The 13127-nt window shown below is 38.5% G+C and overlaps 1 protein-coding gene across 10 annotated transcripts in view; it reads left to right on the forward strand.

The window, feature by feature from the left end:
* LOC100010026 (ras GTPase-activating-like protein IQGAP2) overlaps window positions 1–13127 on the forward strand; it is a 270208-nt gene that overhangs the window by 83614 nt on the left and 173467 nt on the right. For 9 of the 10 annotated variants that reach the window (XR_008917926.1, XR_008917925.1, XR_008917924.1 and 6 more), the window contains exons 24-25: window positions 1175–1335; window positions 5608–5732. The exons of the other annotated variant lie outside the window; for it this stretch is intronic. Coding sequence is in view for 4 of the 9 variants with exons in the window: in XM_056824762.1 (XP_056680740.1) it covers window positions 1175–1335; window positions 5608–5732 (286 nt within the window). In the remaining 5 variants the exon portion in view is untranslated. The remainder of the gene's footprint in view (window positions 1–1174; window positions 1336–5607; window positions 5733–13127) is intronic. 10 annotated transcript variants of the gene reach the window in all.

Here is a 13127-nt window from a genome sequence, read left to right on the forward strand (position 1 = left end):
GGGACCTCCAGCATTGAGTTGAGAGTTCTAATCATGGCTTGAAGGTCAAAATGTCCCAAAATCTCCAGCCCTGCCCCTCCTGCTCAATGGTAATGGACACATTCTATGCCAAACTTCTCTATATAAACTGAGTCTGAATAAAATTGATTTTCTGATGTTGCCTATAGAGGTCACTACCCAGAATACCTCCAATATTGTCAGCTTGCTCCCAGTGGTGCTTGAAATCCATTGGATGGATCAGTGTGCTTTCTCCACCTCCTTATGTTTAAACCAGCTCTCCTTTCACCACCCTTTCTGCAGCCATGCCTCCACTGTTAATCATGGCTCTAAGATTTAGTTGTCATGATGTATTGAATGTGTCCTTAACTTTGTTGAATTTAGTTTCTTTATCTATAAAATAAGGGTAATAATCCTAGCATGTACTTACATAACAGAGTAACTTTTGAGTAGAAAATGGGTAGAAAAGTTTTCTAAACCAGTATTACTAGCAGCTAGGTAGCTTAGTGGATTGAGAGCCAGACTTACAGACAGGAGACTCTTGGTTTCACATCTGGCCTCAGATAGTTCCTTGCTGATCCTGAACAAGGTACTTAACTCCAACTGCCTAGCCCTTACCAGTTTTCTGCCTTGGAATTTATACTTAGCATTGATTCTAAAATAGAAGGTAAGGGATTTAAAAAATAGACTGAGATGGAACAGTCAGGCAAGTAGGAGGAAAACAAGGGAAGGGCAATACCATGAAATGTTATAGCTGTTTGACCTTACGTTACTTCACCCCCATTGCCTAGCCCTTACCACTATTTTGCCTTGGATCCAATAAACAGTATTTTTTTCTAAAATGGAATGTATGGGATTAAAAAAAACACCTTTCTAACCTTTAAAGCACTATATCTGAATTAATACCATTGCTCCATGTAACATTATCCCAAGTGGCCCTCATAATCAGCTTGTAAAAATAACAACTGTTGACAGTATTACAGACTATGCTGCTATTCCTTTTCATCTATTCTTGTTATTCTTGTTATCCACGGTTATTCCTATTCATTTTGTTTTCTCAAATTTTGACCATGGCCTCCCTTGGCAGAAATGTGTGTAATGAAGGGGTTTTTTTTTCCTAATTATACTTTCTGTAATGCTGCGAAAATTCTCCTCATTGACATATGTTTTCCTACAGAACTATCTGGCCCATGAGGAGCTGTCCACAACAGTAGAAATGTTATCAGCTGTTGCTTTGCTTAACCAAGCTTTGGAAACCGAGGATCTTGTGTCAATACAGAATCATCTCCAAAACCCTTCATTAGGCTTCAGTAACTTGGATGATGAATACTTGGGATGGTAAGGGATCCTTCATTCCTTTCAGCTCTTTGTAAATGGTACAGGTGAGATTCTGGTATCATTTGCTCCAGGTACTTCCAATCTCAAAGATGCAGTCCTTCTTGTCAAGCCCCTTTTGAAATGTTACCTGATCTTACATATTCTAAGTGATTATGAAGTGCTAAGAATGCTCATATAGGTTGTCTTCACTGTATTTCCTTTTTTGAAAAGGTGAACTTGTTTCCATTCAACTGTGTGTGATGTAAGGGAAGCTGCCACCATACCATAGGCATTTCACATCATTTTAGTAATGTAGACTCCTGTTTCTAGGGAGTTCAGGTAATCTTACAAAGCTGTAGAATTGAATTCAGATCACTTATTAGGCTCCTGACCTAGAGTCTCTTCAATTCCCTTGCCTCTGTTTCTTCATCTGTAAAATGGGATCTGTGGCTGGCCTGATCCTTGGACGAGGCATTTTCTAAGTTGCCTGATCCATGAGTTGCCACTGATTGAAGTAGAAATACCTACTGTCACTTTTCTCAAATGGATATTATAAACCAATTTTCTTGTTTCCATCTCCTAACAGCAAGGGTTATGAAGACAGAAATGATTTCATAGATTTTTAATATTCTTTTTCCTGATGAAGTTAGAGGAGATTATAAGAATCTTTCTTCTACTTTGTCTCCCTTTAGAAATTTTCTGTTTTATGAGTTGAGATAACTTTTACTAACTAATGGTTTATAGGTACTAAAAATGGTTATTCAGGTAACTAAAAAACAGATCAGTGTGGCTGGATCTGAAAGTAGAACCACAACATAAGTCAAAAACCATTCACTGGGTGTTTATTCTGTACTAGGAACTGTGTTGTTCTGTTTTATTTTTATTGTCATGCAAAACACACTTCCATATTGGTTATTGTTGTAAGAGCAAACTCATACAGAACCAGAATTCCAAAATAAAACTGTAAGTACACTGAGGTGAAAGACAAGTTCACCAGGAACTGTGTTAAATTCAGGGTTATAGAAACAAAGGCTCAGTTGTGGTCCTTCTCTTAGAGGAGCTCACATTTCAAAGGTGGAGACCAACATATAAAGACCTGTGTGCATACAAGATAGATACAGACTAGAAGGAAAAGAAGCTGAGAAGGGAAGGCATTAGCACCTTGAGTGACCTGGAAAGGCCTCCTGAAGAAAGTAGGATTTCAGCTAAATGAGGATACCAGGAGGCAAAGGTGGTAAAAAAAAAGGGTGGGGTGGGGTGGAAGGGGAAGCAGAGGAGATGCAAAAAAGAGATGATGATTACTGAAAATTCTTTAGAATATCTTTTTATAAGCAGTGAGGTTGGGACTGTGGACAGAACACTGGTCTAGTAATCAGGAAGACTCATCTTCACGAATTCAAATATGACCTCAGATACTAGCTGTCATCACTCTGGGAAAGCCAGTTAACCATGTTTGCCTCAGTTCCTCATCTGTCAAGTGAGCTGAAGAAGGAAATGACAAACCACTCCAGTATCTTTGTTAATAAAAGCAAAATTGAGGCCATGAAAATTCAGGAATGCCTGAAAAATGACTAAATAACAATTGCAAAAGAACCTGTTAGTCTATTTATAAGACCTCTACTTGGCAATCTCCCATAGAACTAGTTTTTTAAACCTTGAGATGTCTTAAGGATGTTGTCTGTTATTCTGGAACGAATATTAAAAAGAAAAAGAAAAAAGAATTAGGTGCAAAGTCTGATTCCTAACTTTCTGTGTATTTGGCAAGTCAACCCACAAAAGATATTCTTTCTGTAGAAACCCTCATTATATTAGTGTCATTCAGTACAACTTGATGTCAAAAAGGTGCCTGTTAATACTCTATTGGGTGTTGAGTGAGGATAAACTGTGACCTTACTATTAAGACACTTACTAGTTAAAAACCAGAAAATGTAGACACACCAAGTGCTACATGGGGTTAAGGCTAATATGTAGCTGGAAAAAGCTTTAGACAGGTTTAGCATTTGTCGTTTTGAATAGGATGTATGAAGAGAGCCAAGGATTTATAGAGAGAATAAAGAGCAAGTTTTAATGCTACTGCTATGACCTTGGGATAATCTTAAATTTCTTAATCTGCAAAATGAGTAAAATAATAATCATACCTGCCTACTTGCCTTATTTACTACCTTAGGAAGTTATTATAAGAATCAAGTAATATCACACATGTGGTCAAAGTATTTGTGAATATATTAAATAAATTTGATGGTAGCAATGAGATTTATTTAAAAATTAATTTTAGAATAATTGAAATTGATTCATGTGAGAAATATGTACATATTTTGTAATTTGTAAAGATAGATATATGAGAGAGATGAAAAAGGAAGCTGAAAGAGATTATTAGAATGAAGGGAAAGGAGAGATTGATCAAGGGAGGGAGACAAAGAAAGGAGAGACAGAGTGAACATTTATTAAACATTGACTACATACCAGACCTCCAAAAAAAGTTCTGAAATTATAAATGAAAGCAATAAATAAATAACTCCTGCCTTCCCCTAGTTTGAAGGATCTTACATTCAAATGAGGAGGGGCAATATCAGTGTACCAAACAAAGCTGAACTGGGAGTCACATGGAGGAAGGGAATAGAAAACTCTGAAAAGACAGGAACTGATCTTGGAGAGAAATGAGAATAGATGTTCTGAGAACTTTCTTAAATGGTTCCTCAGGGAGAAGCTCATTGACTCAAATGAGAGGGCCAAAGGGGTGTATAGAATATTCTTTCCCCTGTTGGAGACCAGCAAGTGATTTCTCTGTAACTTGTAACCTATAACCTTAGCTTTCCATGGAGGTACTGAGAAGTTGCAAGCAGAGACTGAAACCTTGGTAACAAGGCTAGCATTTGTCCTTTGTCAGCATTAGTTTTGAATCCAGATCTGTCCATCATCCCCACTTTCATATCCCACAAGCATCTTCTTCTCACATATAGAAAGAAACTACTTTGTACCCATCCCCAACCCCCCCAACCCACTGACTCCTCTATGTTTTTTCCACAGTCTGCATCCATCCCATGGCCAAACAAACTCTTAGGGAAAATGAACACTCCATTACTATAAGAATTAACCTGTCAATTAAAATGGTTTCTGGAGAAAGCCAGGTGGCTATCCTTTCAGTTTCAGATTTCTAACATACTGGTCATCCTTTATTCTTCACTCTCCCACTCTCTCTAACCCCTGCCTCACCCCCATACATTAAGGTAGTTGCCATGACCTGATTAAAACATGATTAAATGTTTTCCTCAAAACACTGAACTTAAATTGCTTACCTAAACTTACTTGATCAGCATTTGAATTAGTTTAACTTCAATGAGGCAACTAGGATCACAATAGATTTTAATCACTGAACCAAGACTCAGGCAGACCTGAGTTCAAATTCAGCTTCAGATGCTTATTAGTTATGTGACCTTGGTCAAATTACTTCCCCTGTGCTTCAGGATTCTAATCTGTAAAGTGGGTACCATCCTAACACATACCTTCCAGGGCTATTATAAACATCAAATGAGATAATTTCTACAGAGCACTTTCCCAACTTTTTATCTGTTTAATCAAGCTTCATAGACATGTGATGATTGGTAACAGTTTCAAGATTTATTCACTTTCTGTTGTGAAATCTGGTGCATTCTACATGCCCAGCATCAATTAGATCTCCAGTCCATCAAAATGACTCCCAGGAAAATCGGGCCCTTCATCAGTTCTCACTTAGACAATAGCAATGAATTCTTTTTTCTTTTTTCATTTTGTTAATCCCATAACTTCTGTCATTTCTAAAACAGAAGAACAAGTACCGAGAAACTGGGGGCTACGATTTACAGAGGCTCATCCAGCTAGGAAGGGTCTGAGTGCCTCCTAGACTTTAGTTCTGTCAGGGCAGGACAGCTACGCGAGACCTCCCTTCCCTGAGCCTTCCCTTTGTGGGCATGCCCCCACCTGGAAGTCATTTTATGTGTGCTATAAATATCTGTCCATCCCTGTGTCAGTCCTATGGAGGTGCGGGTTCCTTGTAGTCAGAGGTTATTTGGTGTGGCCATGGCGTCCTCTAGACACTCGAGTCCCCACAGGGCTTTTCCCTAAGCAATGTAATAGTTTTATATGCTTCTATGGTGAATGTCATTGAAGGGCTACAAACAGTGCTGCCTCCCTTTTCTCCTATTATTCCAATATGTCGCTCTCCCAGTGTCTGTCCTGTTTTGGCAATTTGGTAAGAAGTCAACTCAAAAGGACAATTAAAGTTCATGGATGTTTGGTGACTTTTGTCTTCCCCAGGTATGCTAGGACACTCATGTCCATCAAAAAAGAAGCTTCATCTCAAGGACAAGATATTTTAAGCCAGAATGAAATGCAAAATCATATTGATATGGTTTATGTGGAAATTAAAAAAGAAAAAGCAAGTAAGTGCAGTCAGTTTGGTTTTGCATAATGGTTCAGAATGTAGGTATTCTGGATAATTGAAGGTTTGACTTTTATGGAATGACTTACTCAATTTTTAATTCCAGCCCTTTTTTAGAGGGAAATTGTCCTAATATTTATTACATGATTTTTGTCTTAGTAAATAGAAAAAGAATCGATGCAAGTATTGGTTTCAAGCCAGATGAGAGGTAAGGGCTAGGGAATTGGGGTTAAGTGACTTATCCAGGGTCATTTAGGAAAGTATCTAAGTTCATGTTTGAATCCAGGGCTTCTCAACTACAGTTTTAGCACTCTTATCCACAGTGATCAACATTCCTCTAGATTATTTCTAAAGGTGCCTTTTACAATGCAATGAATGTAACTTAACACTTTCTTGACTGTAGAGCTCTGATCATCCTTATGATCACTGATGGTGATAGAAATGTAAAGTATGTGGGATATTGGACTAAACATTTTGTCAGCCAAGGAAATCGAATAATGAGGACATATCTGATGTGTGGCTCAGTGCCTAAAGTGATGACTCCATAGTGAGGAAGGCTTGAGTTCAAGTCTTGTCTCAGCTACTGCCTCAGTGTATGACCCTGGGCCAATGATTTAGCCTCTGCCCAAGTTTTCTCAATCCCATTATGGGGGAATGAATAGTACCTACCTCTCAGGGTTGTGATAAGGATCAAAGGAGATGATATTTTTGAAGCACTTGGTTGCACAGTGCTTGTCACCTTGTACCCTTTCCTTGAATCAGTTGCTGATACTTGTGAGTATCAAAATGGATAAAAATCAGGAGTCTGAATTTCTCGTCCCAGCTGTTTGGGACTATTGGAAAAAAGATTTGTTCTCCATGGGCCTCAATTTCTTAATCTGTTAAGGGAGGGTTTTGCAGGAGATAAACTCTCAGGTTCTCTGTGGGATATTTCAAGGTTTATTTTCTTATATTTGCCTTCCCCACTGCTCATATTTGTTATCATCCCTGCCTTGGTCACCTTCTTTGATGGTCAGCAGCGACTCATCTTAATTGCTCTGAAATCACACTGGTTGTGAGGCACCCTTTTCCTGTTCTTCTCTTATGCTTTTGACATTATTTCCTTGGCAAACTTCTGTGTGAGTTGATTTTTAAGGCTTGTTCGGATTCTCATGCTTTGAACTGTCCCAAACTCTCTTGGAATGGAATCTGTGACATTGTCAGCTGTAGCTGCTCCAAATCTTTTTGGCCCCTTTTGATGGGCAGGAAGCCTGAGACACCATCTTCATCTTTTCATCAAGGATCACTCATCTCTGATATGGTCTAAGTATTGTAGTCATCCTCAGGGTAAGTGTTGATTGGCAGCTTTCTGCAAGACAGGACTGAAACAGAATTTGAGCATCTTTCTTTCTTAAACCTTGATATTGAGACCTTGGAAACTCTTCCTTACTGATCGCAAACTGAGTGCTCCTAGGACACCAAAATTCAAGCTGAACAACAGGACACACCCAGGGAACCCTCTTCCCCGACCTGGATCAAAAGGTACGGTCCCCCAAAAGCCAGAACCCTAGATCACTCGGATCTAAGGGGTAGGCAGAATGAAGGTCCCAGGACCCATCCACCCCAACCCAGAGTGCTGAGCCCACAGCAGCAGTGGGAACCTCAGGGCCGGCAAAAGGGCCTTAGGGCTGGCTATTTTGAAAGACTCACCTTGAAAGCAACCTGAGCCAGTCTCCAGGGTGCCCAACACAGATGGCAGGGAAACATAGAGAGAAGAGGGAAGCCTGTAGCCCCCTGGCTGGGTCCTTCCATCTGAGTCTCAAGGGAGGACCCAGCTTTAGGGCACCAGCAGAACCCAATCCCATCAGGAGCCCTCAGAGCTACTGAAAGGACAGAAATCTAAGGGCCGGAAAAGGGGTTGCCCGGAAGAGCTTACCTTGAAAGTAACCTGGGCCAGTCCCCGGGCATTCGACACAGATTGTGGAGGAAGAGGTTGTTTTTTTTTGTTTTTGTTTTTGTTTTTTTTTGGTTTGGGGATCATTCGGCCCACACCAGCTGAACCTAATCCCATCAGAAGCCCTCAGAGCTTCTGAAAGAACAGACACAGGGCTGGTGAAGGGCTTACCTTGAAAGCAACCTGGGCCAGTCTCTGGGCATTCAACATAGATTGTGGAGGAGGAGGTTTTTTGGCTTCAGGGCTCATTCGGTCCAAACCAGCTGAACCTAATCCCATCAGGAGCCTTCAGAGCCCAGGGAGGCCATGACCCTTCCCCCCTTGGAGAGCAGGGTCTTCTGAAAAAATAGAAACCTAGAGGCAGAGTCAAGATGGCAGCCTAGAAGGAGCATGGACCTGGCAGCCTGGCCAGAGCTTTGGAGATCCTCCATATTTACTCCAGCCGTCCATGAAGTTTAAAACTCAGAGTAAACCCAGCCCAACTAAGCTGAACCCAATCCCATCAAAAGTCTCCAGAACGCAGGGAAGCCCAGGCTCCCCACCCATCCTCATTGACTGCTGGACTTTAAGCCAATCAAAAGCCTCCAGAGGACAGGGAAGCTCAAACCCCCAACAACCCTCCCCCAGAGACTACACCAAGAGATCTTCTGTTAAAGCTCCAAGAGGGGAGACTGAGAGAATTCCCCCCAAAAAACAAAAAAGTGAGAGGAAAAAGAGCACAGACAAATACGGGGAGGAAAGAAGGGGTGAATTTGAGCAAACAACAGAAACAGAAGAAAGAAACTACAATAGACAGCTTATATTCAGCAAATGGAACAAAAAGGGGGAGAGATCAGCAAATGATAAACCAGAAATCCCAGCGAATTGGATACAGTCTGTGGAAGAACTCAAAACACAACTAAGAGAGGCTGAAGACAATTGGGAAAAGAACTTAAAAATTAAGATAATTCATCTGGAAACAGAGGCACTTGAACTAAAACGAGAAAATAGTGTCTTGAAAGCCAAAATCAACCAGCTGGAAAATGAGGCAAAGGAGATGAAAGATGAGGCAAAGGAGATGAAAGACGAGGTAAAGAGGATGAAAGACGATCTTCAAAGAAAATCAGACTAGAAGGAAAAAGACAACCAAAAAGCTAGAGATGAAATCCAATCTTAAGAACCAGAATAAAACAACTAGAATCAAGTGACCTCACAAGGCAGCAGGACACTATAAAACAAAACAAAAAGAATGAAAAATTTAAGGAAAATGTGAAGCATCTCATTCACAAAACAGACGATTTAGAAAATCTTTCAAGAAGAGACAACTTAAAAATAATTGGACTACCAGAAGACCACGACAAAAGAAAAAGCCTGGACATAATACTAGAGGAAATTATCCAGGAAAACTGTCCTGAGATCCTAGAAAAAAGGGGAAAGTGGAGATTGAAAGAATCCATAGATCACCCCCTTTATATAAACACCAACTGACAACACCAAGAAATGTTATAGCCAAATTCAAAAACAATCAGATGAAAGAAAAGATATTACAAGCTGCCAAGAAGAAGCCATTCAGATACCATGGAAACACAGTGAGGTTAACACAGGATCTGGCTGCATCCACACTGAAGGACCGAAAGGCGTGGAATATGATATTCCGGAAAGCAAGGGAACTAGGTTTACAACCAAGAATAAAATACCCATCAAAACTGACTATATTCTTAGAGGGGAAAGTATGGTCATTCAACACAACAGAAGAGTTCAAAGCATTCATGAATAAAAGACCAGACCTGAACAGAAAATTTGATGTCCAACCACAGAACTCAAGAGAATCATCAAAAGGTAATTAAAAAAGAGGGGGAATAAAACAAACAAAACAACAACAACAAAATTTTTAAGAGACTCAATAAATTAAATGATATGTATCCCTATAAGAAAAGAGGTCATTGGTAACTCTTAAGAACTGTTGCTATCACCTGAGCAGCTAGAAGAACTACACTCAGAGGGAACAGTGACAAACTATATAGGATGAAAGGACAAGACATAAATAGGTATATAGATATATGCATGCATAAATACATATACATGTGTATGTATATATATATATATATACATACACATGACTAGAGCTAAAAAAAGAGGTTATGACTAAAAGAAATGGGAAAAGAAACAAATGGGGATAAATTTATATGTCACAAAGAATCTCATGGCGGGAGGGGAGAGAACATCGATACACTGGAAGGGTAAAGAGGTTGGAGATAAGAAATACTCAACTCCTACGTACTTTGAAACTGACTCAAAGAGGGAAGAACAATCCAATCCATTGGGGAAGAGAATAGATTTGTAAAAATTTGTAAAAAAAAAGGTAAAAAATGGACTGGTGGGGAGGGAAGCAGTACAAGGGAGAGAGAAGGAGGAGGGGTAATTTTAAAAAGACTACAGGGGAAAATAAGGGAGGGAATAAGGGAGGGGGGTAGAAAGGGAAGTAAAATAAGAGGGAGTTTGGGGGGACTGACTATAAACAAACATTGGTATAGAAGGAAATAGTGAAAGAAGAAAAGGCAGGACCAGGAGTAGAAATCAAAATTCTGGGAAATACACAGCTAGTAATCATAACTCTGAATGTGAATGGAATGAACTCACCCATAAAATACAAGCGAATAGCAGAGTGGATTAGAATCCAAAACCCTACCATATGCTGTCTGCAAGAAACACACATAAGGATGGTAGATACGCATAGGGTGAAAGTAAGAGGATGGAGCCAAATCTATTGGGCATCAAATGATAAAAAGAAGGCAGGAGTAGCAATCATGATATCGGATAAAGCCAAAGGAAAAATTAATCTAGTTAAAAGAGTTAGGGAAGGTAATTACACCCTGATAAAAGGCAGTATAGACAATGAGGAAATATTGGTACTCAATATGTATGCACCAAATGGCAGAGCATCCAAATTTTTAAAGGAGAAACTAGAGGAGCTCAAGGATGAAATAGACAGAAAAACTATACTAGTGGGATATCTGAACCTTCCCCTATCCAAACTAGATAAATCAAATCAAAAAATAAATAAGAAAGAGGTGAGAGAAGCAAATGAAATCTTAGAAAAATTAGAGTTAGTAGACATATGGAGAAAAATAAATTGGGACAAAAGGGAATACACCTTCTTTTCAGCAGTACATGGAACATTCACAAAAATTGACCATGTACTAGGGCACAAAATCATTGCAAACAAGTGCAAAAGGGCAGAAATAATAACTGCAACCTTCTCATACCACAATTCAATAAAAATAATAATTAGTAAGGGTACATGGATAGATAAATAAAAATTAATTGGAAATTAAACAATATGATTATCCAAAACCAGCTAGTTAAAGAACAAATCATAGAAACAATAACTTCATTGAAGAAAATGACAATGGTGAGACATCCTTTCAAAACCTATGGGATGCAGCCAAAGCAGTACTCAGGGGGAAATGTATATCCTTGAGTTCATATATAAACAATTTAAGAAGGGCAGAGGTCAATGAATTGGGCATGCAAATTAAAAAACTAGAAAGTGAACAAATTAAAAACCCTCAGATGAACACTAAATTAGAGATCCTAAAAATCAAAGGAGAAATTAATAAAATTGAAAGTCAAAGAACTATTGATTTAATAAATAAGACTAGAAGCTGGTACTTTAAAAAACAAATAAAATTGACAAAGTACTAGTCAGTCTAATTAAAAAAAGGAAGGAAATAAACCAAATTGACAGTATCCAAGATGAAAAGGGAGACCTCACCTCTAATGAAGAAGAAATCAAAGCAATCATTAAAAACTACTATGCCCAATTATATGGCAAAAAAATATGGCAATCTAAGTGATATGGATGAATACTTACAAAAATATAAATTGCCTAGACTAAAAGAAGAAGAAATAAACTACCTAAACAACCCCATATCAGAAAAAGAAATTGAACAAGCCATCAAAGAACTCCCTAAGAAAAAATCCCCAGGTCCATATTGATTCACAAATGAATTCTATCAAACATTCAAAGAACAACTAACCCCAATACTATACAAACTATTTAACAGAATAAGCTAAGAAGGGGTTTTACCAAATTCTTTTTATGACACAAACGTGGTACTGATCCCAAAGCCAGGCAGGATAAAAACAGAAAACAAAAACTATAGGCCAATCTCCCTAATGAATATAGATGCAAAAATAGGATACTAGCAAAAAGACTCCAGCAAGTCATCACAATGGTTATCCACTACGATCAGGTAGGATTCATACCAGGAATGCAAGGATGGTTCAATATTAGGAAAACCATCCACACAATTGACCATATTAACAAGCAAACCGACAAAAATCGCATGATTATCTCAATAGAAGCAGAAAAAGCCTTTGACAAAATACAACACCCATTCCTACTGAAAACACTAGAAAGTATAGGAAGAGAAGGGCCTTTCCTAAAAATAATAAACAGTACATACCTAAAACCATCAGCAAACATTATCTGCAATGGGGAAAAACTCAAAGCCTTCCCAATAAGATCAGGAGTCAAACGAGGATGCCCATTATCACCTTTATTATTTAATATTGTACTAGAAACACTAGCAGTAGCAATTAGAGAAGAAAAAGAAATGGAAGGTATTAAAACTGGCAATGAGGAGACCAAGCTATCACTCTTTGCAGATGATATGATGATTTACTTAAAGAATCCTAGGGAATCAACCAAAAAGCTAACCAAAATAATCAACAACTTTAGCAAAGTTGCAGGATATAAAATAAACCCACATAGGTCATCAGCATTTCTATATATCTCCAACCCAGTTCAGCAACAAGAATTAGAAAGAGAAATTCCATTTAAAGTCACCCGAAACAATATAAAATACTTAGGAATCTATCTGCTGAGACAAACACAGGAACTATATGAACACAACTACAAAACACTCTCCACACATTTAAAACTAGATCTAAACAATTGGAAAAACATTCATTGCTCATGGGTGGGATGAGCTAACATAATAAAAATGACCATCCTACCCAAACGTATCTATTTAGTGCCATACCCATTGAACTACCAAAAAACTATTTTACTGAATTAGAGAAAACCATAACAAAGTTCATTTGGAAGAATATAGGATCAAGGATATCCAGGGAAATAATGAAAAAAAAAATACAAAGGAAGGTGGCCTTGCAGTCCCAGATCTCAAACTATATTACAAAGCAGAGGTCATCAAAACAATTTGGTACTGGATAAGAGACAGAAAGGAGGATCAGTGGAATAGACTTAGTGTAAATGAACTCAGTAAGACAGTCTTTGACAAACGCAAAGACCCCAGCTTTTGGGACAAAAACCCAGTATTTGATAAAAAAAAAAAAACTACTGGGAAAATTGGAAGACAGCGTGGGAAAGATTAGGTTTGGATCAACACCTCACACCCTACACCAAGATAAACTCAGAATGGGCAAATGACTTGAATATAAAGAAGGAAACTATAAGTA

Source organism: Monodelphis domestica, chromosome 3, assembly GCF_027887165.1.
Source record: "Monodelphis domestica isolate mMonDom1 chromosome 3, mMonDom1.pri, whole genome shotgun sequence".
Taxonomy (NCBI): domain Eukaryota; kingdom Metazoa; phylum Chordata; class Mammalia; order Didelphimorphia; family Didelphidae; genus Monodelphis; species Monodelphis domestica.